General features: G+C 47.0%; 1 protein-coding gene across 3 annotated transcripts in view; it reads right to left on the reverse strand.

Annotated features, from left to right (window-relative positions):
• Nucleotides 1–10,651: 10,651 nt before the first annotated feature.
• Nucleotides 10,652–25,944, reverse strand: part of Cabp1 (calcium binding protein 1) — a 40,134-nt gene continuing 24,841 nt past the window's right edge. For all 3 annotated transcript variants that reach the window (XM_045132779.1, XM_045132778.1, XM_004664125.3), the window contains exons 2-6: nt 22,735–22,765; nt 22,349–22,492; nt 20,147–20,256; nt 19,798–19,945; nt 10,652–11,113 (exon numbers count right to left, since the gene is read on the reverse strand). In XM_045132779.1, the coding sequence (XP_044988714.1) occupies nt 11,088–11,113; nt 19,798–19,945; nt 20,147–20,256; nt 22,349–22,492; nt 22,735–22,765 (459 nt within the window). In that variant the 3' untranslated portion in view covers nt 10,652–11,087. The remainder of the gene's footprint in view (nt 11,114–19,797; nt 19,946–20,146; nt 20,257–22,348; nt 22,493–22,734; nt 22,766–25,944) is intronic.

Below are 25,944 nucleotides of genomic sequence, written 5' to 3' on the forward strand. Positions count from 1 at the left end.
TGTATCCCAAGCAGGACTTGTGCTCCATCTGCCTTGGCCTGCCAGTCCTGGCTCAAATGAAACGATCCAGCACTCTCTCAAGACGGAGGACTTGGCCTTCCTGGACAGATGGGAACTACAATTTGGGGATGAAACAGAACTGGATTCAGTTTTTTTCTCAGTGGCTTCCCAACGCTGTTACTACAAAATATACTTTCATAGAAAAAGCAGACAATGAGCCAGACATGGTGGTGCATGCCTTTAATCCCAGCACTAGGTGGATCGCTGTGAGTTACAGGCCACCCTGAGACCACATAGTGAATTCCAGGTCAGCCTGAGCTAGAGCGAGACCCTACTTCGAAAAACAAAACAAAAAGAGATAATATTCACCATAACTCCATTCAAACCTGACATAAAGTTTACAAGCCCAGCCAGGCCGTGAAAGCAGATCTCAATAACATCAGTCCCACCATGTATGATCCTCACATCAAGAGGCTAGAAAAGCAGGTAGTGTCCCCATTGTGTAGATGGGATGAGAAAGCTCAGAAGGTGACGTGACTTGTCCAAAGCCACAGAATAAGCAGCCCAAATCCTAAGTTTTGCTTCTAACCCTATCATCCCGATCCTGGCTACCTACCAGACCCTATTTGATTGATATCAAAGCATAGCTCCACCATCATCCCAACATGACTTTGGATAAAGGAATTCACCTCTCCGAGTCTCAGTTTCCCTTTCTGTGATATAGAATAAAACATTTACATACATACCTTCCAGGCTAGTGAAAAAGAAAAAGATATAGGGATGGGGAGATGGCTCAGCAGTTAAAGGTGTTTGCTTGCAAAGCCTGCTGGTCTGGGTTCGATTCCCCAGTACCCACGTCAAGCCAAGTGCACAAAGTGGCACATGCATCTGGAGTTCGTTTGCAGTGGCTGGAGGCCCTGGGGTGCCCATACTCTTTCTCTGTCTCTCTCTCTCTGCTTGCAATAAATAAATAAAATATTTTTTAAAAAAAACTAATAGTTTGGGGCTGGAGAGATGGCTTAGTGTTTAAGGTGCTTGCCTGCAAAGCCAAAGGACCCAGGTTCAATTCCCCAGTACCCATGTAAAGCCAGATGCACAAGGTGGCGAATGCGTCTGGAGTTTGTTTGCAGTGGCTGGAGGCCCTTGCACAGCCATTCTCCCTTTCTCTCTCTCTCTCTCTTTGTGTCTTTCTCTCCTAAAGAAATAAATATTTTAAAAATAATAGGGATGGGCTGGAGAGCTGGCTTAGCGGTTAAGGTGCATGCCTACAGAGCCAAAGGATCCCTGTTCGACTCCCCAGGATCCATGTAAGCCAGATGCACAAGGTGGTACATGCATCTGGAGTTCATTTGCAGTGGCTGGAGGCCCTGGCGTGTCCATTCTCCACCATCCTGTCTTTCTACCTGCCTATTTCTGTGTCTGTCTCTCTCAAATACATAAATAATATTTTAAAAGTAATTGTTGTAAGTGTTAGTGGCATAGAGAGCTGGAGTCAAAGCCTAGTTCAACTTCTTAGTCTGTGTGGCCTCTGGAAAATAATTTCTCCTCTCTGGGCCTCAGCTTTCTCATCTAGCGGATATAACGCAGGGCTCTTAGAAGCCCTCAGGAGGGTGCCAGGCTCAGACTCATGGGCAGTATTTAGTACATAGCAGCTATTAATCATTCCAGAGGAAATAATTGTAGTACATAATACTGGTGAACTTATGGGCAGGCCCTGGTGAACTGCTCAGGCTGGGGAAAAAAAAATCAAAAACTTTTACTCAAGGGAGGGAAAAGCCAAAGGGAACCAGAGTTCAAAAGTAGAAGATGGCGCAGCTGTTTATGAGCCCCCAGAGGCAACTTCACCTTGACCCACAACACTGAAAAGAGGCGTGTCTTCCTGTACAGATAAGGATCCCAAGAACAAAGCCTGCTATTAATTAAGCCTAGCCTATTTTAAGTTAATAGGATATTCCCCCCCTTAAGGATAAATTCACAATAAAAGTTCAAAAGGTAAACACAGAGAAGGGGTGGGGACCAGTTTTGCCTTGGGCTTGGCCAGGCCTGTAGCTCTCTAGGATGCTGTCTGAGGTGGGTGGTCTGGTCCCAAAGCCAAGTTAACCTTACCTTGGGCCTCTTGGGAGTCAGGCTGCGGGGTGGACGGGATGAGAACCACCCAGAGAGGCCAGGAGAGGCTCCGGGCCCCAGTCCCCAGACAGCAACTTGACCAGAGAAGTGGGACCAGGTCTCCAGCCCCAGGGGAGGGAAAATGGGCTTGGCGTGCCTTCACAGATCAGGCTGGTATGGCCTGCTATGGCTGAGGAGGAGGACGGAAAAAAGCAAGCACTTTTCCATTTGGGTGGCCTTGGGCAAGTCACTTTCCTCACAGCCTGGGTCTCCTCCCCAGAGAATGAGAAAATGGTCATCCCACAAGCTAGAACAGCTCCAGGGCATGGAAAGCACTTTCTGTGGGTGGACTGCTTCTATTGCCAACACCTGGGACTTTTTTTTTTTTTTTGAGGTAGGGCCTCATTCTAGCTCTGGCTGACCTGGAATTCATTATGTAGTCTCAGGCTGGCCTGGAACTCACAGTGATCCACTTACTTCATCCCCCTGAGTGCTGGGATTAAAGGCATGTGCCATCACACCTGGCTCTAGGGGCATTCTTTTAAAAATATTTTATTTATGAGAGAGAGAGAGAGAATGGTTGTGCCAGGGCCTCTAGCCACAAACAAACTCCAGACTCATGTGCCACCTTATTCATTTGGCTTTATGTGGGTACTGGAGAATCGAGCCTGGGTCCTTAGGCTTTGCAGGCAAGCACCTTAACCACTGAGCCATCTCTCCAGTCCCCCCAGGGACATTTTTTTTTTATTGTGTGTGTGAGACAAGGTTGGACTTTAACTCTATATTTAGCCAAAGGTAACCTTGTACTTCTAATCCTCCTGCCTCCACCTACAAAGTGCTGGGATTACAAAAACATGCACCACCACAACCAGTTTATGCAGTGCTGGGGATAAAATCAAGCTAAGCAAACACTCTACCATCTGGGGTTTTTTGTTTGTTTTGTTTTGTTTTTGAGGTAGGGTTTCACTCTGGCCCAGACTGACCTGGAATTCACTATGTAGTTTCAGGGTGGCCTCGAACTCACGGCAATCCTCCCAAGTGCTGGGATTAAAAGCATGTGCCACCACACCCAGCTCACTCTCTCATCTGAACTACTTCCTTCGCCTCAGGAAGGTCACTGAGGCAATGAAGGCACATGGGAGAGGGCAGTAGGCAACTGAGGATACAACAATAATGGTGAAAGCTATGGTAATGATCACTGTGTGCACTTACAGACACGGTTCCAAGGGCTTCAGATGTACCTTCCTCCCCCGGTAGGCACAGGGGATAGGTCCCGGGATGCCCCTATCCTCAAGCTCATGGATGTGTACATTCCTTGTAGAAAATGGCATTGGATTTGCCTATAATGGTATACTTTAGTTTTTCTTGCTTGTTTAAATTGATTTTCAAGAAGAGAGAGAAAAAAAGAGAGCACGCAAGACAGAACGGGTGTGCCAGGGCCTCTAGCCACTGCAAAGGAACTCCAGACACATGTGCCACCCTGTGCAATTGGCTTATGTGGGCACTGGTGGGAGTTGAACCCGGGTCATTAGGTTTTGCAGGTTTTGCCTTAACTACTAAACCATCTCTCTAACTCCCCCCGCCCCCCCAGGTTTTTTTTTTTTTTTCAAGGTAAGGTCTCACTCTAGCTCAGGCTAACCTGAATTCTGAATTTACTCTGTAATCTCAGGATGGCCTTGAACCCATGGTGATCCTCCTACCTCAGCCTCCCAAATGCTGGGATTAAAGACGTGCGCCACCACACCCGGCTGGCATTTTTGAGTTTTTGAAGCAAGGTCTCACTCTAACTCAGGCTGACCTGGAACTCATGCTACACCACTGTGCTGGGCTTATTATATATTTTCACCTATGTACTTTATTTTCTTTATTTAGGTTGTGTGTGGTATATATGTGTGTGTGTGTGTGTGTGTGTGTGTGTATACAAATGTGTGCTCAGTGTGTGTGTGGTGTGCTTCTCTCTCAGTCAACTATATACTTCCTTGACATAGGGTTTCTCTCTCTCAACCTAGAACTGCCACTTTCGGTCAGCGAGCCCCATTGATTCTCCAGTCTCTACATCCTATGGACTGGGGTTACAGATGTGCATGGCCACACCCAGCTTTTTATGTGGGCTCTAGGGAGTCCAACTTGATGGTTTCCAACCTAAAAGGCCCTTATATGTCAGGTTCTTTCAACCACTGAGCCATCTCTTTAGCCCTTATTTCTTTGTTTTGTTCCTCCCCCCTCCTGGGGTAGGGTCTCACTCTAGCTCAGGCTGACTTGAAACTTACTCTGTCGTTCCAGGCTGGCCTCAAACTCACAACGATCCTCCTACCTCTGCCTCCCAAGTGATGGGATTAAAGTTATATACCACCAGTCCCAGCTCTTATTTAGGGGTTGTTTATTTTCCGAGGTAGGGTCTCACTTTAGCTCAGGCTGACCTGGAATTCTCTATGTAGTCTCAGGGTGGCCTCGAACTCACAGTGATCCTCCTACCTCTGCCTCCCGAGTGCTGGGATTAAAAGCATGTGCCACCACGCCTGGCTTTATTTAGGTTTTTTGAGACAAGGTCTTACTTTTAGGTTCAGGCTAGCCACCATAGACTAAGATAGCCCTGAACTCACAATGATTCTCCTGTCTCAGCCTCCCAAGTGCTGGGATTATAATCATAAACCACCATCTCCAAGTTATTTGTCACACCTAGTACAAATGCTACAGAAACATATGTTATACTGTATTATTTAGACAATAATATCAATTTTTAAAGTCCATACAGCCGGGTGTGGTGGTACGCGCCTTTAATCCCAGCACTCGGGAGGCAGAGGTAGGAGGATCACCTTGAGTTCAAGGCCACCCTGAGACTACATAGTGAATCCCAAGTCAGCCTGGCTAGAGTGAGACCCTTCCTCAAAAAAAACCAAAAACAAATTTTTAATTAAAAAAAATGAAAGTAATAATAATAATAATAAGGGGGAGAGTCCATATATGTTTAGAACAGATGCAATTTCATATTTTCAAATATTTTCAATTTGTGGTTGGTTGAATATGTGGTAGACCAACTATACTAACTTGTTTAAGTACTAGAACAATTCTATAACATCCTTCTTTTACAGATGGAAAAGCTGTGACTAGAGGCTAATAATTTACCCAGATACCCCAGCTTTTCAGAAGCAGAGTTGGAATATGAACCCAGGTAGCTAGCTCCTGAGATCACTTTTGTTTTGTTTTAGCTTTTATTTATTTATTTTTATTTATTTTTTTGTTTTTTTTTTTTTTTTTGGTTTTTTTTTTTTTTTTTTTTGGTTTTTCGAGGTAGGGTCTCACTCTAGCCCAAACTGACCTGGAATTCACTATGCAGTCTCAGGGTGGCCTCAAACTCACGGCGATCCACCTACCTCTGCCTCCTGAGTGCTGGGATTAAAGGTGTGTGCTACCACGCCCGGCTCTTTTTTTTTTTTGTGTGTGTGTGTGTGAGTTTAAATGCACTTTATTTTTAGGCAACTGCATGCCATGTTTTTGGAATTTTTTTTTCATAAAAAAACAATGACTTGGGTGTGGCTGGTTAGCTCAGTTGGTTAAAAAAACAATGCCTCCACTCCAAATAAATCATGGTTGTTTTAGCCCTTTTTCTTTTTTCTTTCTTTTTTTGTTTATTTTTATTTATTTATTTGAAAGTGACAGAGAGGAGGAGAGAGAGAGAGTGAGAGAGAGAATGGGCACACCAGGGCTTCCAGCCACTGCAAACGAACTCCAGACACCACCGGGGTCCTTAGGCTTCACAGGCAAGCGCTTAACCGCTAAGCCTTCTCTCCAGCCCCCTTTTTTCTTACTTTCTCTCTCTGTCTCTTTCTTTCTTTCTTTTTCCTGAGGTAGGGCCTAGCTGTAGCCCAGGCTGACCTGGAATTCACTATGTAGTCTCAAACTGGCCTGAAACTCAAGGCGATCCTCCTACCTCTGCCTCCCCAGTGCTGGGATTAAAGTTTATGCCACCATGCCCAGCTCTTTAAGTCTTGTTATTGTAAAATAAGACAAACAGAAAATTATATAAAACAAATACACAATTTAGTGAATTATTAGAAGGCAAATTTCTGACTTTTGAAAAATATTTTTAGTCAGCCTGAGCCAGAGTGAGTCTCTACCTCAAAAAAACAAAATAAAAAAAATACATTTTTTTAATTTTTTATTTGCAAGCAGAGAGAGATAGAAGAGAGACAGACAGAGAATGGGCATGTCAGGGCCTCTAGCCACTGCAAATGAACTCCAGCTGCATGTGCCACTGTGTATCTGGCTTTACATGGGTACTGGGGAAGCACCTTAACCACTGAGCCATCTCTCTAGCCTCAATTTCTGACTCTTATAATAAAAATTCCCATATGTTCCTCTGTGGCAAACTCATAAATCTCCCTCCAACACAGAATCAGAATTACTGGTGTGTGGGGAAAGAGTCCAGATCTGTGGCCCAACCTGGAACTCACTTTGTAGCCCAGGCTAGCCTTGAACTCAATGATTCTCCTACTTTAGCCTCTCGAATGAGCCACCATGCTTGGCTTTTTGTTATTTGTTTTTATTTACTTATTTGGGAGCAACAGACAGAGCGAGAAAGAGGCAGAGAGAGAAAATGGGTGCGCCAGGGTCTCCAGCCACTGCAAATGAACTCCAGATGCATGCGCCACCTTGTGCATCTGGCTTACGTGGGTCCTGGGGAATCCAGCCTTGAACTGGGGTCCCTTAGGCTTCACAGGCAAGCGCTTAACCTCTAAGACATCTCTCCAACCCATGCTTGGCTTTTTTGTTTGTTTATTATTCTTGATTTGTTTTTTCTAGGCAGGGTCAGGCTGACCTGGAACTCTGCAGTCCTGGGTTGGCCTTGAACACATGGTAACCCTCATCCCTCTACCTCCCAAGTGCTAGGATTAAAAGTGTGTGCCACCACACCTGGCTGGCTGGCTTTCTTTCTTTCTTTCTTTGTTTATTTATTTATTTATGAGACAGAAAGAGAGAGGGAGAGAGAGACTGGCACACCAGGGCCTCTTACTACTGCAAATGAACTCCAGACATATGTGATACTTTGTGCATCTGGCTTTACATAGGGACTGGGGAATCAAACCCAGGCTAGTAGGCTTTGCAAGCAAGTTTCTCTAACCACTGAGAAATCTCCCCAGCCCTTTGGTTTTCTTTCTTTCTTTCTTTTTTGTGGGAAAAAAAGAGGTTTATTTTGGCTTACAGGCTCGAGGAGAAAGCTCCACGATGGCAGGGGGAAACGATGGCATGAGCAGAGGGTGGAAATCAACCCTGGCCCACATCAGGTGGCCAACAGCAACAGGAGATTGTGCCAAACACTGGCAAAGGACATTGGCTATAACACCCATAAGCCCACTCCCAAAAATACATTCCCTCCAGGAGACGTTAATTCCCAAATTCCCATCAGCTGGGAACCTAGCATTCAGAACACCTAACTTTATGGGGGACACCTGAATCAAACCACCACAGGCATAATAAAGTCTTTTTTTTTATGGGAGGAAAGATTTTATTTCAGACTGACAGTCTCAAGGGAAAAGCATCACCATGATGGGGAAAGATGGCAGAGCAGAAGCTGGCCATCCTATCTTGCCACAGCCGCTGGCAGAAAGCAGTAAGAGGGAGCTGAGCCCTGGCCAGGGGAGAGCTGGGCTCTACCACTCCAAATCAGGCACCCAGCAACACACCTCCTCTAGAAAAGCTGCATTTCCCAAACTGCCACCAGCTGGGGACTTTTTCTTTTCTTTTCTTTTTTTAAATATTTTACTTTTAGTTATTTATTTGAGAGAAAGAGACAGAGACACACAGAGAGAGAATGGGCGAGCCAGGGCCTCCAGTGGCTGCAAACTCCAGGTATATGTGCCACCTTGTGCATCTGGCTTATGTGGGAACCTGGCAGGCAAGCCCCTTAACCGCTAAGCCATCTCTCCAGCCCTTTTTTTTGTTTGGTTTGGTTTGGTTTTTTTCCAGGTAGGGTCACGCTCTAGCCTAGGCTGACCTGGGATTCACTAGGTAGTCTCAGTGTGGCCTTGAACTCACAGTGATCCTCCTACCTCTGCCTCCCAAGTGCTGGGAAAGGCATGCACCACCATGCCTGACACTGATTTTGTTTTTGAAATAGGATGTCACTAAATAGCCTAAGCTGGACTCAAATTCATAATGCTACTGTTTAAAAACTTTACAGCAAGAAGTGTTTCTCCTCCTTCTAATTCTCATTTTTCTTCTCTTTTCCTTCTTTCTCCCCCCACCACCCCAGGTTAGGGTTTCACTCTAGCCCAGGTTGACCTGGAACTCAACTCTGCAGTCCTAGGTTGGCCTCAAATTCACACCAATCTTCCTATCTCAGCTTCTTTTCTTCCTTTTTCTCCTTTTCCTCCTTCTCTGAGACAAGGTTTTACTACATAACGGACACTGACCTTGAACTCATTAATGTAGCCCGAACTGGCCTCAAACTCACCATCCTCCTGCCTCAACTTCAGGGGAGCTGATATCACAGACCTGCGCCACCACACCCAGCTCTTCTGAGAGCACATCCAGCTCCCACTGGAAACAGAGACAAAAGCAAAGCAGTGCCTTGGGTAGCAGGAAAAAAATTTTTTTCTTTCTTTTCTTTTTCTTTCTTTTTTTTTTTTTTTTTTTTAGGTAGGTTCTCACTCACTCTAGCCCTGACTGACCTGGAACTCACTTTGTAGTCTCAGGATGGCCTCAAACTCACAGCGATCCTCCTACCTCAGCCTCCCGAGTGCTGGGATTAAAGGCATGCACCACCATGCCCGGCTCCACAAGCCCTTTATCATGGTAGCTGGGTCTATGGTTTTAGGAGGCCACACACAATCTGAATACAGAGGTGTCCAGGCTCACTCCGTACTCCATCCTCTCCCTGGATGCTCACCCTGTCAGCTTGACAGGCCCTCTTCCTGTGACTTGCCCTTCAAGCCACTACATTTCCGAAAGTGCACACATCTGGAATCCCTGATCAGGGCTGCTAAGCTGGGAGGGGAGAGGGGCCCTTGCCCAGCACGGCACAGAGCCAAGGGCTTAGTCTCAGAATTGGATTACTAGAGTGAATTTGGAGCTCTCAACCCCACTGGCCTCAGGGACAAGAGGATTACCCAGGTTTTTGGCTGAGGTCCATCGTCCTTCCCCCATCCTCTGCCAGGTCTGAAAATAAAGTGTCCTTCCTCCGCTGCTGTAGTGCAGGGCACAGGGACATCTCCACCCACCTCCCTACTCCAGCCTTTCAGCCATCCCCTCCAAGCCGGCCCCAGCTTCCCCGGAGGCACCTCTGCTCCCTCCAACCATATATATGACCGAGACTTACCACAGTTCTCCAGTCCATGGAGGGGCAGTATTCACAATCTTCAGAGAACTTGTTAGGGAGGTAAACTTGTGAACCTCAAATACAGGATCTGAACCTCTGGTGGTGGTAGGGGAGGGAGAGGGTTCCAGATCTGTGGCCTGACCAACCCTTCAGGGAATTCTCAAGCATGCTCAAGGAGGGAAGCAGAGCTCAGAAGACACTGGCCAGCCCATTAGCCCCGTAAGTCTCCCCAGCCATGCCCCGCGCCTGCCCAGGATCCTGGGCAAGTTCTACCCACGAATGTTGCCTTCAGGGTCCTTCAGTCCTTCGCTGGGGGAAATTAATTACAACGATTTCAATGGATTTATTCCACACTGTCAGATTGCATGATTCCACGGCAGTCTGCGGACGGCAGCCCCAGGGATGACTGCCCACGTTCTTTGTTATCCCCGCAGTACACATGAGGAAGCTGAGGTTCAGAGAGGGCACATGACTGACCCAAAGCCACACAGCGAGCAAAACTTAAGGGCCAGCCACCGTCGCAGCAGTGGAGAGGCCAGCTCTTTTATCTGTCTCCTCACACAAGCTAGGATTTCCTCCAGGGCAAAGCCCTTGACATCATTTCCTAAGGAAAGCATTTCTCACCTCCCTAAAGCAGACCAGACCCCCTTAGCATACCCTGCCAGCCAGTCTCTGTATTCTTTCCTCCATGGCAGAATCACATGCGGACATGTTTCCGCACCATCTGTCTCTCTGACCAGTACAAAAGCTCCAGGAAACTGGAAAATGGAACAACATTTCCCCAGTAGTCATTCTCTCCTTATAGAACCGGGGTCAGCTGTGTTCCTACATCAGTTTTTCTTTTTTTTTTTCTTTTTGTTGTTTTTATTTTGTTTTTCAAGGTAGGGTCTCGCTCTAGCCCAGGCTGACCTGGAATTCACTATGTAGTCTCAGGGTGGCCTTGAACTCACCGCGATTCTCCTACCTCTCTCCCGAGTGTTGGGATTAAAGGCATGTGCCACCACGTCAGGCCCCACATCAGTTATTTAGTCTCATGCAATGAGAGGCTCCGGGTTTCAGTCCAAGTAACTTAACGAGAATGGGAAGTTGCTTGGGTATATAATAGTCAATAAAATTCACGTGGCATGCAAGAAAGTCCAGCCAGTTTTGGACATGTAGATGGTGCGGGGGTGGGGGGGGGGGTTGTACATGATCTAACCAGGCCCAGAGCAAAGACCACCCTGGCTGTCATTCTCTTGGAAATATTTTATTGGTTCTGAGATCAAAGGGCTAGGCGAGCTGGGACGGGCATAGAGCTAAGGAGGGCAGCGACAGGCTTTGCCCTAGGGCAGACATGCTGTGTGGGGTCTGCTGGCGGGCTCCCTGGCCCACCCAGCCAGCAGTGGCTGGGCACGTGGCACTTGGCGCCTGGCATGACCTCTGCCGGCTTGGCACTGTGGCCTCCTCATCGGCGGGCGCCCCCCCTTTTCCAGTTGCAGGAGTTTGTGAGTCTTTCACAGTGCGGAGGGGTGGGGGTCCGGGGTGGGCACCTCCCCGGGGTGCAGGCAGGCCCCATCCGCCAGTACGTCCTGGACTCTCGGCAGCTACGGCGGCGGGGTGAGGCGAGCTCGGCTCTTCTCCCCGCCCGTGGGAGTTGGCGGTCCTGGAGGGGCCCTCTGCGGCCTCAGCGGGACATCATCCGGACAAACTCTGGGAGCAGGTGGGAGGAGACAGGAAGTCAGGGGCAAGCCCGGGACCACCGCCTCCAAGCCCCATCCCCTCTGACTCAGGGCTGATCCCCCCACGATTTCTCGATCTTCAATGCACCTTCTGTAAGGCAGCCATATGAGCCCTGCGGATACTCCTCCTGGCCTAGCACCCTGCTCAGACAACCTGACATTTCCAGCCACACCTCACAGGCTCTCTTCCAGGCACTAGGACCTCATTTTTTTTCAGAGCCCATATGGTTTGTAGGTAACTGGGTCTTCCCTCCCTGTACCCCTCAGCTTTCATCCAATCACAGCCCTCGCTCCCCACCACTTTATTTTATTTATTTTCCAAGACCAGGTTTCACTAAGTCGCCCCAGGCTGGCTTTGAATTCGAGTGCTGGAATTACAGTGTACTCCACCACTCCCATTTTATGTTTTCACCTCTTACTTTCAGGTTCAGAGCCAACCACAGGAAGGTACAAGATTTCCCTTACTCCCTGTGCCTTCCCACACGCTCAGCCTTCTCTGCCACGGGCATCCCATGCCAAAATGATGCGCATGATGGGCTGGAGAGATGGCTTAGCGGTTAAGCGCTTGCCTGTGAAGCCTAAGGACCCCAGTTCGAGGCTCGATTCCCCAGGGCCCACTTCAGCCAGATGCACAAGGTGGTGTATGCGTCTGGACTGGCGCACCCATTCTCTCTCTATCTGCCTCTTTCTCTGTGTGTCTGTCTGTTGCTATCAAATAAATAAAATAAAAACAAAAATATTAAAAAAAAAAAGAACAAAATGATGCGCATGAATTGACAAGCCTGCACTGTCACGTCCAAATCCCAAGCCTGGTTTACATTTTTTAGAAAAATATTTTATGCAACAGACACTGTGAATAGAGCAAAGAGGCAACCTACAGAATGGAATCTTTACCAGATATACAGCTAATACAGGATTAATATCTAGGATATACAAAGAACTCAAAAAATTAAATAATAAGAAATCAAACAACCCAACTAAACAATGGGCTATGGGGCTGGAAGGATGGCTTAGCAGTTAAAGCATTTGCCTGCAAAGCCAAAGGACCCAGGTTCGATTTCCCAGGACCCACGTTAGCCAGATGCAGAAGGGGGTGCACACATCTGGAGTTCATTTGCAGTGGCTGGAGGCTCTGGTGTGCCCATTCATCCCCCCCCATCAAATAAATAAATAAATAAAATTGAATAAATAAGTTCTTTAAAAAATAGGCTATGGAACTAAATAGAGTTCTCAAAAGAAGAAACATAGGAGCTAGAGAGATGGCTTAGCAGTTAAGTGCTTGCCTGTGAAGCCTAAGGACCCGGGTTCGAGACTTGATTCCCCAGGACCCACATTAGCCAGATGCACAAAGGGGCACATGTGTCTGGAGTTCGTTTGCAGTGGCTAGAGGCCCTGGCACACCTATTCTCGCTCTCTCTCTATCTGCCTCCTCCTCTCTCTGTCTGTCACTCTCAAATAAAGAAAAAGAAAAAGAAAAAACACAGATGTCATATAAACATCTAAAAAAAGTTCTACATCCCTAGTTATCAGGGAAATGCAGATTAAAACTACATTGAGATTCCATCACACTCCTGTCAGATTGGCTATCATCATGAAAACAAATGACCATAAATGCTGGTGAGGATGTGGAAAAAGAAGAACCTTTCTACACTGTTGGTGGGAATGCAATCTGGTCCAGTCATTGTGGAAATCAGTGTGGCGGTTCCTAAGACAGCTAAAAATTGATCTACCATATGACCCAGCTATAGCACTCCTAGGCATATATCCTAAGGACTCCCCTCACTACCTTAGAGATACTTGCTCAACCATGTTTATTGCTGCTCTATTCACAATAGCTGGGAAATGGAACCAGATTAAATGTCCCTCAACTGATGAGTGGATAATGAAGATGTGGCACATTTACACAATGGAGTTTACTCAGCAGTAAAGAAAATGAAGTTATGAAATTTGCAGGAAAATGGATGGATCTGGAAAGGATTGTACTAAGTAAGGTAACTCAGGCCCAGAAAGCCAAACATTACATGTTCTCTTTCATATGTGGATCCTAGGTACAAAAGACTGGACTTCTGTGTGAGTAGGAAGAAAACTTAGTAGCAAAGGCCAGTAAGCTAGAAAGGAGATATAAAAGGAACAGAAAGAGAGGGAGGGAGGGGGACCTAACAGGATGGTATTGTATATATGTAAATAGAAGAACAGATTAGTGGGGGTGAAAAAGCCTAAATGAGGTCAGGGGAAGACATTGAGTACAGGAAAGGTGGAGGGAGGGCTAATCAAAATCTAAGAGGATATAAATACATTATATAGAAGCCTACTTTCTTTAGACAATGGAACATACAGGAGCCATTGATTCTAAGTAGAAAATTTTCAGTGCCAGGGATGGGATACCTTCCAGTGAGTTGTTGGCCAGGGAGGTTCCTGATGCCCCCAAAACATTATAGGCCATTGCCAGGGCCCTTGGTTTCCCAACAGGAATATATAGTAAGACCCTATTGCTGAATACTCCACATACTTGGGCTGCAAGGCCACTGAGAAATCCTGCTGGAGCTGAGCTGAAAACCTCCTCCATGTAAACCAGCTGACAGAAAGCTGAAAAAAGCCACACTGCATGCAGTTCCATGGGAGAGAGAGAAATCACCAGTGAAGATACTCAACAGTGGACACTGCAAGACCTATATTTGGCCAGCCAGGCCAAATGAACCAGCGGATGCTATAGTGGCACGTCTGTTATGGGGGAAACCAACTGCCACCTAATTTGACACTTCATGTGAGGGAATACATCCCTGATACTGAAAAGCTACAACAGGGGTAGTCATGAGCCTAAGGGATGTAATATCTGCTGCTGTCTGGCTAAAAGTATAGACTATGCTCACCAAACTTCCCAGTAAGCACTTCTATTAATGTTCATACACATATATTAATGCTATTCTCACTTTTGGTTAGAGAACCTTCTCTTTTCAGATGGCAGTGACCTTGGGATGACTCAGAAGGCACGATGGTGCTGAGAAGAAGTGACAGAGGAGTGCTCAGCAAATATCTCAATTACACCTTCCATGATTCAGGGTCCATTGCGGGAGAGGTGGCGGAAAGAATGTAAGAGCCAAAGGAAGGGTAGGACTCCTTACAATGTACTCTTCCAGACTCAAAATAGCCTGGATATCCATGACTTCACAGTGCCTGACACTACCTACACAAGACCAACATAATAGGAAGAAAAGATCATGAAGTCAAAATAAAAGACAGACTGATTGAAAGGGGGAGGGGATATGGTGGAGAGTGAAGTTTCAAAGGGTAAAATGGTGGGGAGGGAGGTAATTACTAAGGGATATTGTTTACAATTATGGAAGTTGTCAATAAAAATAAATAAAAAATAAAGAAACAAACAAAAATATTTTATGTATTTATGAGAGGAGAGAGAGAGAATGGGCATGCAGGCATACCAGGGCCTTTAGCCACTGCAAACGAACTCCAGACACATGTGACACCTTGTACAACTGGCTGACATGGGTACTGGAGAATGGAACCTGGGTCCTTCGGCTTCACAAGCAAGCTCCTTAACAGCTAAGCCATCTCTTCAGCGCCTACATCTTTTTGTTGTTGTTTGCTTGTTTTTGAGGTAACCCAGGCTGACCTGAAACTCTCTCTGTCTCAAGCTAGCCTTGAACTCAGAGTGATCCTCTTCCCTCTTGCCTTCTGAGTGCTGAGATTGAAGGTGTGCACCACCACACCTGGCTGGCAGTCAGTATATATTCTCTGAGTTTGGACACGTGATGACAGTTTGGCGACAAGTCTTCCCCACCACCACCCCCACCACTCGTGCTACGGTATCATAGGCGCAGTTTACAACCTCTGATCGTTTTACTGTCCCAATCACTCTGCCTTTCATAGAATGTCCTGTCTTTGGAATCATACCGTAGCCTGTTCTGACGGGCTTCTTTCACTTACTCAAAGGCTTCTAAAGTCTCTCCATATCATTTCATGGCTTGATAGCTTGTTCCTTTGTAGTTCTGAACAATATCCCAATGCCTGGATGAACCACATTGTATTACTTCCAAGTTTTGGCTTTTTTTTTTTTTTGAGATAGGGTCTCACTCTAGCCCAGGCTGACCTGGAACTCACTATGTCGTCTCAGGGTGGCCTTGAATTTATGGTGATCCTCCTACCTCTGCCTCCCAAGTGCTGGCATTAAAGGCCCAGCTAAATTCTGGCTTATTTGAGAGAGAGAGAGAGAAAAAAAAAAAAAAAGAGGCAGGGAGAGAGAGAGAGAATGGGCATGCCAGGGCCTCCAGCCACTGCAAACGAACTCCAGACACATTCGTCCCCTTGTGCATCTGGCTTACATGGGTCCTGGGGAATCAAACTGGGATCCTTTGGCTTTACAGGCAAATGCCTTAACCGCTAAGCCATCTCCAGCCCAGTTCTGGCATTTTTGAATAAAGCAGCTATAAACATCTATGTGGACATGAACTTGCAACTTATTGGGATAAATATCCCTCCCTTCTTTTTCACCTATCAGCTCTTACCTATGTTCCAGTTTGATTTTCTTTCTCTTCTTTCCTTTTTCTTTCTTTTCTTTTTTTTTCTTTTCTTGCTGAAACAGGATCTTATACCCTAGGTTGGCCTGGAACTTGCTATGAAGCCCAGGGCAGCTTCGAACTCAAGATCCTCCTGTTTCAGAATTGCAAGTGCTGGGATTGCCAGCATCATCACCAAACCCTGCCTCTTGCCTGTATTTCAAGGCCTCTGCTCATTTGTAACCTCCTTTTCTTCCTCCTTCCCTAATCCCTTCTGCCAAGCTTGGCATAGGACCTAGTAAACTCCAGAACACAATCTACTCCCCTCTAACACAGCATGGATTTCACTACATTTCTGAGTTTTGCTTGCTGGTCTTGGTGGAATGAATGGGTAATGCTAGGCTTCCAGGGAAGGGCCATTATCAATAGTTGGCACTACCTGACACAGTGATTTTATTTTATCCTGGAATTAATTAATTTATTTATTTATTTATTTCAAGGTAAGACCTCACTCTAGTCCAGGCTGACCTGGAACTCACTCTGTAGTCTCCAGATCTCCAGCTGGTCTCAAACTCACAGTGATCATCCTACTTTGGCCTCTCAAATTCCGGAATTAAAGACCTGCACCACCATGCCCAGCAGAGAGGATGGGCCTTTAGCCACTGCAAATGAGCTCCAGATGCATGAGCCACTTTGCAGTTTCCCCCAGTGGGTACTGGGGAATCAAACTCACATTGTTAGGTTTTGCAGGCAAATGCCTTGACCAGTGAGCCATCTTTCCAGCCCTACCCTCGAATTTCTTTTGGCAAATCCTTTTCTCCAGTTATTCACACCTTCTCCTTCCTGGAAGGCCAACTACTCACCAGAAAAGACCTCCCAATCTTTGTGATCTGGACACACTCACACTGGGTATGGTTACCTTGCCTTTCTGCTCAGAATACAAGTTCCTAGAGTACAAGGTCAAGAGCGTGTGTGCTACCGGGGATTGAAGCCAGTGCCTCATGTGTGGTAGGCAAACTCTGAGCTGTATCCCCAGTCCTAATGTCAACATTTTATTTATTTATATTGGTTTCTTAAGGGGCTTGCTCTAACCCAGGCTGACCTGAAATTCACTATGCAGTTTCATGCTGACCTCGAACTCACAGCCATCCTCCTACCTCTGCCTCCCGAGTGCTGGGATTAAAGGGGTGTGCCCCCACACCCGGCTATATTTTGTTTTATTTCTTCCACACTTCACATTGCCTTGAATTGGGCCATGTAGATGAGGTAGTGTTTGAGACTCTAGGCTTGCGTTTGTGTCTCAACTCTGCCTCCTAGCATTTAGCCAGGTTTTTTGTTTTTTTTTTTTTTTTTTTTAGTTTTTCTATATTTTAGATTTTTATTTTTATTTATTAAAGAGAGAGAGAGAGATAACAGGCATGCCAGGGCCTCCAGCCACTGCAAATAAGCTCCAGACGCATGCGCCCCCTGTGCATCTGGCTTACGTGGGTCCTGGAGAATTGAACCAGGGCCCTTTAGCTTTGCAGGCAAATGCCTTAACCACTAAGCCATTTCACCAGCCCCTTGTTTGGGTGTGTGTGTGGGTGTGTGTGTGTGTGTGGGTGTGTGTGTGTGTGTGTGTGTGTTTATTTTTTGAGGTACAGTCTCGCTCTAACCCAGGCTGACCTGGAATTCACTATACAGTCTCAGGCTGGCCTTGAACTCATGGCAGTCTTCCTACCTCTGTCTCCCAAGTGCTGGGATTAAAAGCATGTGCTACCATGCCCACCCAGTTTCCTCATTTATGACATGAGGGTATTAATACAATTCATACTCACGAGAATTCACATGCACACACACATATTTAGGACAAAGGCTGGCACATGACAAGTACATGACAAATGTTTACTATGGGCATTGGTTCCTTTGATTCAGGTGCTTAATTAAACAGGAAAGGCAGAGGCAGAGATAAGAAGACAGGGATCCTCTCAAATTTCAGAATCAAGCAGAACAACCACTATAACCAGCCACTGAAGGACACTGTGAGGAACAACGGTGAACCTGGAGATGCTATAAAAGCCTAGAAAGAGGCTGGAGGGATGGCTTAGTGGTTAAGACATTTGCCTGCAAAGCCAAAGGACCCACATTTGATTCCCCAGGACCCACGTAAGCCAGATGCACAAGGTGGCATGCATCTGGAGTTCGTTTACAATGGCTAGAGGCCCTGGTGCACCCATTCTCTCTATCTGTCTCTCTTTTCTCTATCTCTCTCTGCTTGTAAATAAATAAACATATAAATAAACCTAGAAAAGAGAAAGTCTGTCCAAGGAACAGGGGAGACAAGCCCAGGGAGGAGCTGAAGGAAATAATCCAGCTACAAGGTCTTGGAGGGTGAATAGAAACTAGCCCAAGGGGAAAGCACAATAAAAGGGATCCTGGGCTGGGCATGGTGGTGCACGCCTTTAATCCCAGCACTTGGGAAGCAGAGGTAGGAGGAGTGCTATGAGTTTGAAACCATCCTGACACTACATAATGAATTCCAGGACAGCCTGAGCTAGCATGAGACCCTACCTCGGGGGAAAAAAAAAAAAGGAATCCTGGGACTGGGTATGAGGCTCTGTGGGTAGAAGCCCTGAGTTCCATCCCCAGCACACCCCATAACTGAACTGGGAGTGTGGCACACATCTGTAATCTGTAATATCTATAAGGATATAGAAGCAGGAGGATCAGAAGTTCAAGGTCATCTCAGCTGCATAGTGAGTTTGAGGCCAGCCTGAGATACATGAGACCCTATCTCAAGAAAAGAAAAAAAAGGGCTGGAGAGATGGCTGAGCGGTTAAGCGCTTGCCTGTGAAGCCTAAGGACCCCGGTTCGAGGCTCAGTTCCCCAGGCCCCACGTTAGCCAGATGCACAAGGGGGCGCACGTGTCTGGAGTTCATTTACAGAGGCTGGAAGCCCTGGCACGCCCATTCTCTCTCCCTCCCTCTATCTGTCTTTCTCTCTGTGTCTGTCGCTCTCAAATAAATAAATAAAAAATTAAAAAAAAAACAACAGTGCTGCTATACAGCCATATTTTTTTTTAAAAAAAAAAGGAACCTTGCCAAGAAAATATGAAAGCATTAGTTTGGGCTGGAGAGATGGTTCAGTGGTTAAGGACACTTGCTTGCAAAGCCTGATGGCCCCGGTTTGATTCCCCAGTATCTGCATCAAGCCAGCTGTACAAAGCCTGGAGTTCATTTGCAGTGGCAAGAGGCCCTGGCAATACCCATTGTCTCTCTCTCTTCGCTTATAAATAAATAATGAATAAGATAATGAATAAAAAAGAATAAAAACAATAAGCAGCAAACTCAAGAGGGGACCTCACAGGTTCCTGAATCGTGAGTGTGAGAGTGAAGAAATAGCAGGATCTAGGGCTGAGGAAGCGACTGCAAACATCTGTGAGGGGCCTGTGGTCTGGCTGTGGATTGAGGTGTTCAGGTGGCTGTCATGAATAGACGTTTGAGTGGGTGCATAGACAGGTGGGCTGGGCCAGATGGACACAGGGATGGATTCACGGATGAATAGATGGATGTAGAGTTGAAGGGGAAATGACTGAACCAAGAGATCACGGGAAATACAGACAAAGAGCTGCTGCAGACAGAGGCTAAGATGAATACACAGGGGAAGAACAGATACATGTGTGCATAGATAAGTTCATGAAGAAATGGTTGTCAGATGGCTATTTAGATATGAATGGATTAATAGACATGTGGTTAGGGCTGGAGAGATGGCTCAGCAGTTAAGGTGCCTGCTTGCAAAGCCTAACAACCCAGGTTCAATTCCCCAGGACCCATGCACGTAGAGTCAGACGCACAAAGTGACGCATGTTCACTAGCAGTGGCAGGAGGCCCTGGCACACCCATCTCTCTACATTCTCTCTCTCTCTGATTACAAACAAATAAATAAGCATTTTAAAACTAGACATCTGGTTATATGAGTGGATGCAAGGATGGTGAAGTGTGTGGAAAGAGGGATAAGTGGGTTCACGGGGAGAGTGGTTCGGGGATGAGAGTTGGATTCTGGAGTGGTACATAGACAGGAGGAAGGAAGGGCAGGGCAATCAAAAGGGCACTGTATGGATGGTCGCTGTTGGCTTTGTGTCTCTTACATTTTCAAGTCCACCTACCTTCAAAGTCCACTCGTCCATCGCCATTGAGATCCACATCTCGGATGATTTCCTCTATGTCTCGGTGTCCCACCTGATGACCCAGGAGCTTCCTCATGGCCTCCCGCAGCTCACTGGTGCTTATCTCCCCGTCACCATTGGTGTCAAACTAGAGAGGAAGCAGGGGAGAGAGTGCGAGCTCCAACATGGAGACGGGCAGCAGCAGACCTCGGTCTGACCTCCTGTCCCAGAGTCAGTGTCCCAGAGCCCCCTCTCTATCCAGATTCCCCAGCCAGGGACTCGGGGCTTGGAATTCTCTTCAGGCAGTCACCCCAGGACTGGGATTCTAACAGCCTTTGCCACCACTCACCTCTCGAAAGGCATCTCGCAGTTCCTTTACTCCAATCATATCAGCCGTCTCCGCCAGGAGTTTAGGGCCCATTAGTTCCACAAAGTCATCAAAATCCACATGGCCACCCACTGGCGCAGAGAAAGAGAAAAAAAAAAAAGGCAGGGTGTGTGTGTGGGGGGGAGCTAGGTTCTCCTCAACACATTTATTTCCCACTGGGCAACCTCCTTGATCTGCCCATCTCCAGAGTGTAAGCAAAAGCAATAGAGGCCGGGAGTGGTGACGCATGCCTTTAATCCCAGCACTTGGGAGGCAGAAGTAGGAGGATTGCCGTGAGTTCTAGGCCACCCTGAGACTCCACAGTGAATTCCAGGTCAGCCTGAGCTAGAGTGAAATCCTACCTCAAAAAAAAAAAAAAAAAAAAAAGCCATATAGCACACCCCACAGGATAGTCAAGGAGTGACCAAGGATGGAGGTAGGGAAAAGGGCAGGAAGTAGATGAAGGAGGCATGGATGGAGAAAAAGAAGCAATGGTCATGAATCCAGGCAATGAACTCCAGAGTGGGGAGACTGAGACTCAGAGAAAGGCAGAAGCAGAAAGAACAGAAGTTAGGGACATCTGGTCCACATGCCCCAAGCCTTATACTTGCTATGTAAATGCTAACTCAAGCTCTCAAGACTGTGGATCAGGGGAGAAGTACTTGGCTGGAGGGGTGAGGATTGGGAGGCTGAATAGGGACTCTAAGTCATTATTATTATTTTATTTATTTTAAACTTTATTTTTATTTATTTGTTAGAGAGAGAGAGAGGGAGAAAGAAATGGGTATGCCAGGGCCTCCAGCCACTGCAAACAAACTCCAGACACATGTGCCACCTTGTGCATCTGGCTTACGTGGGTCCTGGGGAATTGAACCGAGGTCCTTTGGCTTTGCAGGCAAACACCTTAACTGTTAAGCCATCTCTCCTATTATTTATTTATTTATTTATTTATTTATTTATTTATTTATTATTGGTTTTTCAAGGTAGGTTCTCACTCTAGCCCAGGCTGACTTGGAATTCACTATGGTAGTCTCAGGGTGCCCTTGAACTCACAGTGATCCTTCTACCTCTGCCTCCCAAGTGTTGGGATTAAAGACGTGCACCACCATGTCCAGCTATTATTTTATTTTTTGTTTTGTACATGTGGTGTACATGCATGCTTGTATGTGTGTGGATATGCATGTGTGGGTATATGTGTATATGTACGCACATGTGTGTGGAGGCCAGAGGTCAAAGTCAATGTCAGGGTGCCCTTTTTCTTTTTCCTTTTCCTTTTTTTTTTTGTTTGGTTTGTTTTTTCAAGGTAGGGTCTCACTCGAGCCCAGGCTGATCTGATCTGGAACTCTCTCTGTAGTTCTAAGGTGGCCCTCCCAATTTCTGGGAGGCAGGTGTGCATTACCACACGATTAAAAAACTGTGTCTTTTTTTTTTTTTTTTTTTTTTTTGAGGTAGGGTCTCTCTATCTCCAGCCCAGGCTGACCTGGAATTCCCTATGTAGTTTCAAGGTGGCCTTGAACCTACAGCGATCCTCCTACCTCTGCCTTCTGAGTGATGGGATTAAAAGAGTGCCCCACCACGCTTGGCTCTGGCCATTTCTTTTTTATTTTATTATTTTTTGGCCATTTCTTTTTTTTTTAATTAATTCATTTAGGCTGGTGAGATGGCTTAGTGGTTAAAGTACTTGCCTGCAAAGCCACAGGACCCAAGTTTGATTCCCCAGGACCCGCCTAAGCCAGATGCTCAAGGTGGCGCATGCATCTGCAGTTTGTTTGCAGCAGCTGGAGGCCCGGGTGCACCCATTCTCTCTCTATCTGCCTCTTTCTGTCTCTCAAATAAATAAAACTTTTAAGTTAATTTACTTATTTGAGGGAAAGAGAAAGAGAATGGGCACACGAGGGTCTTCTGTCACTCTGCATCTGGCTTTACATGGGCACTGGGGAATCGAACCCGGGCCATCAGGCTTTACAAGCAAATATCTTAAATAGCTGAGCCATCTCTCTAGCCCTGACCACTTCTTACTATCAGCCTGGTATTGGGTTTCTTGCTTCGCTAATTTACTTTCACTCTCATACTACAAAGCTGAGGTTCAGAGAGAGTGGTTTGTACCAGGTTACCAAGCTAGTGAATAGGGCTAAAATTTGAACCCAAGCCTATAATGCAGGAGGCTTCCAGGCAGGGACTCACGATTCATGTTGATCTGCTGGGATAGCTCGATGAGCTCCATCTCGGTGGGCATGTAGCCCATGGTGCGCATGCAGTTTCCCAGGTCCCGGCAGTTGATATAGCCATCCTTATCCTTGTCGAATTCTCGGAAGGCCTCTCGGAGCTCTGGGGAAACAAACAACAGCATGCGTGGTTGGAGGGAAGACCCACAGAGCAACTGAGTGCAAGCCAGCTCAGACAGATAGACCCTGGACATGGAGGCTCCTTGCTTGTCTCAGATCGACTGTCCTGCCCTGGACCAGAACTTCCTCCCAGGAGGTAAGTATTTCTGCCTGCTTTCCTCCCTAACTTCCCACCCACCTTCCTGGAGATCTAAGCATCCCTTTTCCCTAAGGGCCAAGCTTTACCTTCGATCTCCTCTGGCCGTAATGATCTGTCCTGAAACAAAAGGACATGTCCAGTTAGCAACTGCAATAGACCTGGAAAGTTACAAAATGCCCATCCAGTGGGGTTCATCCAAGTGGCAGCAGGCACTGAGTGGGAGGTGATGGGAATAGAGGTTGGTGTGGGACCATGTCCTTGAGGGTAAGAGGTCACATCTCAGAATCACAGGAGCTCATAGGGCATTGACACAAGGTACCCAAGAATGCAACAGTCTCCCCCCCACCACCAAAAAAAAAGAAAACTGGGCACAGAACCTCTGCACACCCCCGCCCCCCGGGACCTTTTCCAGACTAGGCTGGGAACACAGCTGGTCCAGAGGCAAAAACCTGTAAATAAAACAGGGCCAGGGCAAGTCACCACAGAAAGAAAAGGCCACCACTCAGTGACTCCAGGAGGAGCCAAGCAGTGGAAGTCTGCAAGGCAGGGGGAGAGGAAGAACTCCAAGAAGAGAGAAAGCAGAGACAAAGGGCAGTGCAAGGAGGAGGAACGGGGAGTCAGAGGGTAAGGCAGAATTGAGCTCTACCCTGCTTCCTGGGTACCAGCCCAACCCTGCCCTGTCACCGGACACAGCACAGAGCCCTGGGGACTGCCGGTATCTTTGGAGGCTGCCAGGGTCCAAAGCAGTATCTCCAGACTCTGTCAGTTCTCCTTGGGGAGCCAAGGGAACCCAGAGTCCAGGCGTCGGAACAGATGACAGAGAAATTTCCAAAGAGCAGGCCCAGGGGGAGCGCGGGGGCAGGAAGCGGGGAAGCTCCTGACACAAGTGAGTGCCGCTGCCCTCCCTAGGCCTGCCCAGGAAGGAGTCAGACTGGCAGGGCACGGATACGGGCGCCCACATTCCAGTTCTCTGCCCTTGGGCAGGGAACATCAGGCTGGCGTGGCAGGACAGAGGCGGCTCACAGCCAGTGTGGACACCAACATCATGAACGTGGACATGTGCGTACCACAGCATCTCGACTGCGCACACAGACTGCTGCAACTAATGCGGGTCAGGGTGAGTGGACATAACAGCTGCCCGTCCACTCCTTGCTGGCCCTGGAAGTCTGAGGATTGCATAAAAGAGCTAGGCGTGGTGGCGCACGCCGTTAATCCCACATTTAGGAGGCACAGGTAGGAGGGAGTTTGAAGACAGCCTGGGACGACAGAGTGAGTTCCAGGTCAGCCTGGGCTACAGTGAGACCCTAACTTGGAAAAATACAAAGGGAGGTATAAGAGGGAAAGAACTACTGGTGTTGGGCATGTGTGTAGGCTTGGAATGAGCAGGTTCAAGGCCTCTAGCTCCTCCCGGAGGCATTGCTACCTGAAGGCAGTGAGTCCTCTGAGGGGATGTTGTCACCAAGACATTGCTGGAGGGGACTTGAACTTAAAAGGCTGGGTGTTGGGCTGGAGAGCTGGCTTAGCGGTTAAGCGCTTGCCTGTGAAGCCTAAGGACCCCGGTTCGAGGCTCGGTTCCCCAGGTCCCACGTTAGCCAGATGCACAAGGGGGCGCACGCGTCTGGAGTTCGTTTGCAGAGGCTGGAAGCCCTGGCGCGCCCATTCTCTCTCTCTCTCCCTCTATCTGCCTTTCTCTCTGTGTCTGTTGCTCTCAAATAAATAAATAAAAAATTTAAAAAAAAAAAAAAAAAAGGCTGGGTGTTTAAGCCGGGCGTGGTGGCGCACGCCTTTAATCCCAGCACTCGGGAGGCAGAGGTAGGTGGATCGCTGTGAGTTCAAGGCCACCCTGAGACTATATAGTGAGTGCCAAGTCATCCTGGACTAACGTGAGACACTACCTCGAAAAACAAAAAAACAAAACAAAAAAAAAAAGGGCTGGAGAGATGGCTTAGCGGTTAAGCACTTGCCTGTGAAGCCTAAGGACCCCGGTTCGAGGCTTGGTTCCCCAGGTCCCACGTTAACCAGATGCACAAGGGGGCACACGTGTCTGGAGTTCGTTTGCAGAGGCTGGAAGCCCTGGCGCGCCCATTCTCTCTCTCTCCCTCTATCTATCTTTCTCTCTGTGTCTGTCGCTCTCAAATAAATAAATTAAAAAAAAAAAAAAGGGCTGGGTGTGTGGCACAAGGGTCACTCCTGTCCCAGACAGAACAATGTGTTCTGAGCTTTTATTTGGTGACCAAAAAGGATGTGTTCCAGGGCTGGAGAGATGGCGCAGTGGATATGATGCTTGCTGGCAAAGCCTAACAATTGGGGTTCAATTGCCCAGTACCCACATAAAACCAGGTGCACAAAGTGATGCATGCATCACTTTGCAGTGGCTAGAGGCCCTGATATACCCATACTCTCTGTCTCTCTTCTGACTCTCTCTCTGCTTGCAAATATGTATATTGGTCCTCCAGGCAGAAAATGGCCTGGATATCCATGACCTCACAGTACCTGATACTACCTACACAAGACCATCATAATAGGAGGAAAGGATCATGACAGAGAGGGAGGGGGAAGGGGATATGATGGAGAGTGGAGTTTCAAAGGGGAGAATGGGGGAGGGAGGGAATTACCATGGGTTATTGTCTACAATTATGGAAGTTGTCAATAAAAATAAATTAAATAAAAAAATTTAAAAACCTACATATATATATATGATGTGGTGGTGCATGCCTTTAATCCCAGCACTTGGGAGGCTGAGGTAAGAAGATGGCTGTGAGTTTGAAGCCAGCCTGAGACTAATTCCAGGTCAGCCTGGGTTAGAGTAAGACCCTACCTTGAAAAACCAAAATAAATAAATAAATAAATAAAAATAAAAGATGTGTTCCAATGTGGTGTATTACCAGTAAGTAAAAGTTACTATAGTTGTGCCTCAGTATCAGTGAGGGATGGGCTCCAGAACCCTCATGCATACTGAACTGAGGGCGTTCAAGTCCCATATATAAAATGGTATAGCATTTGCATAAAACCTACATACTTCATCTCCAGGTGACTTATTTTACTCAACACAATGCAAATCCTATGTAAATTGCTGTTATATTGTTGAGTTTAGGGACCGATTATAAGAAAATAAGTCTGAACATTCAGTATGTTTTTAAAAAATATTTTTCTCAGCCGGGCGTGGTGGCACACACCTTTAATCCCAGCACTTGGGAGGCAGAGGTAGGAGGATTGCCGTGAGTTTGAGGCCACCCTGAGACTACATAGTTAATTCCAGGTCAGCCTGGACCAGCGTGAGACCCTACCTTGAAAAG

The sequence above is a fragment of the Jaculus jaculus genome, chromosome 13 (assembly GCF_020740685.1).
Source record: "Jaculus jaculus isolate mJacJac1 chromosome 13, mJacJac1.mat.Y.cur, whole genome shotgun sequence".
NCBI lineage: Eukaryota > Metazoa > Chordata > Mammalia > Rodentia > Dipodidae > Jaculus > Jaculus jaculus.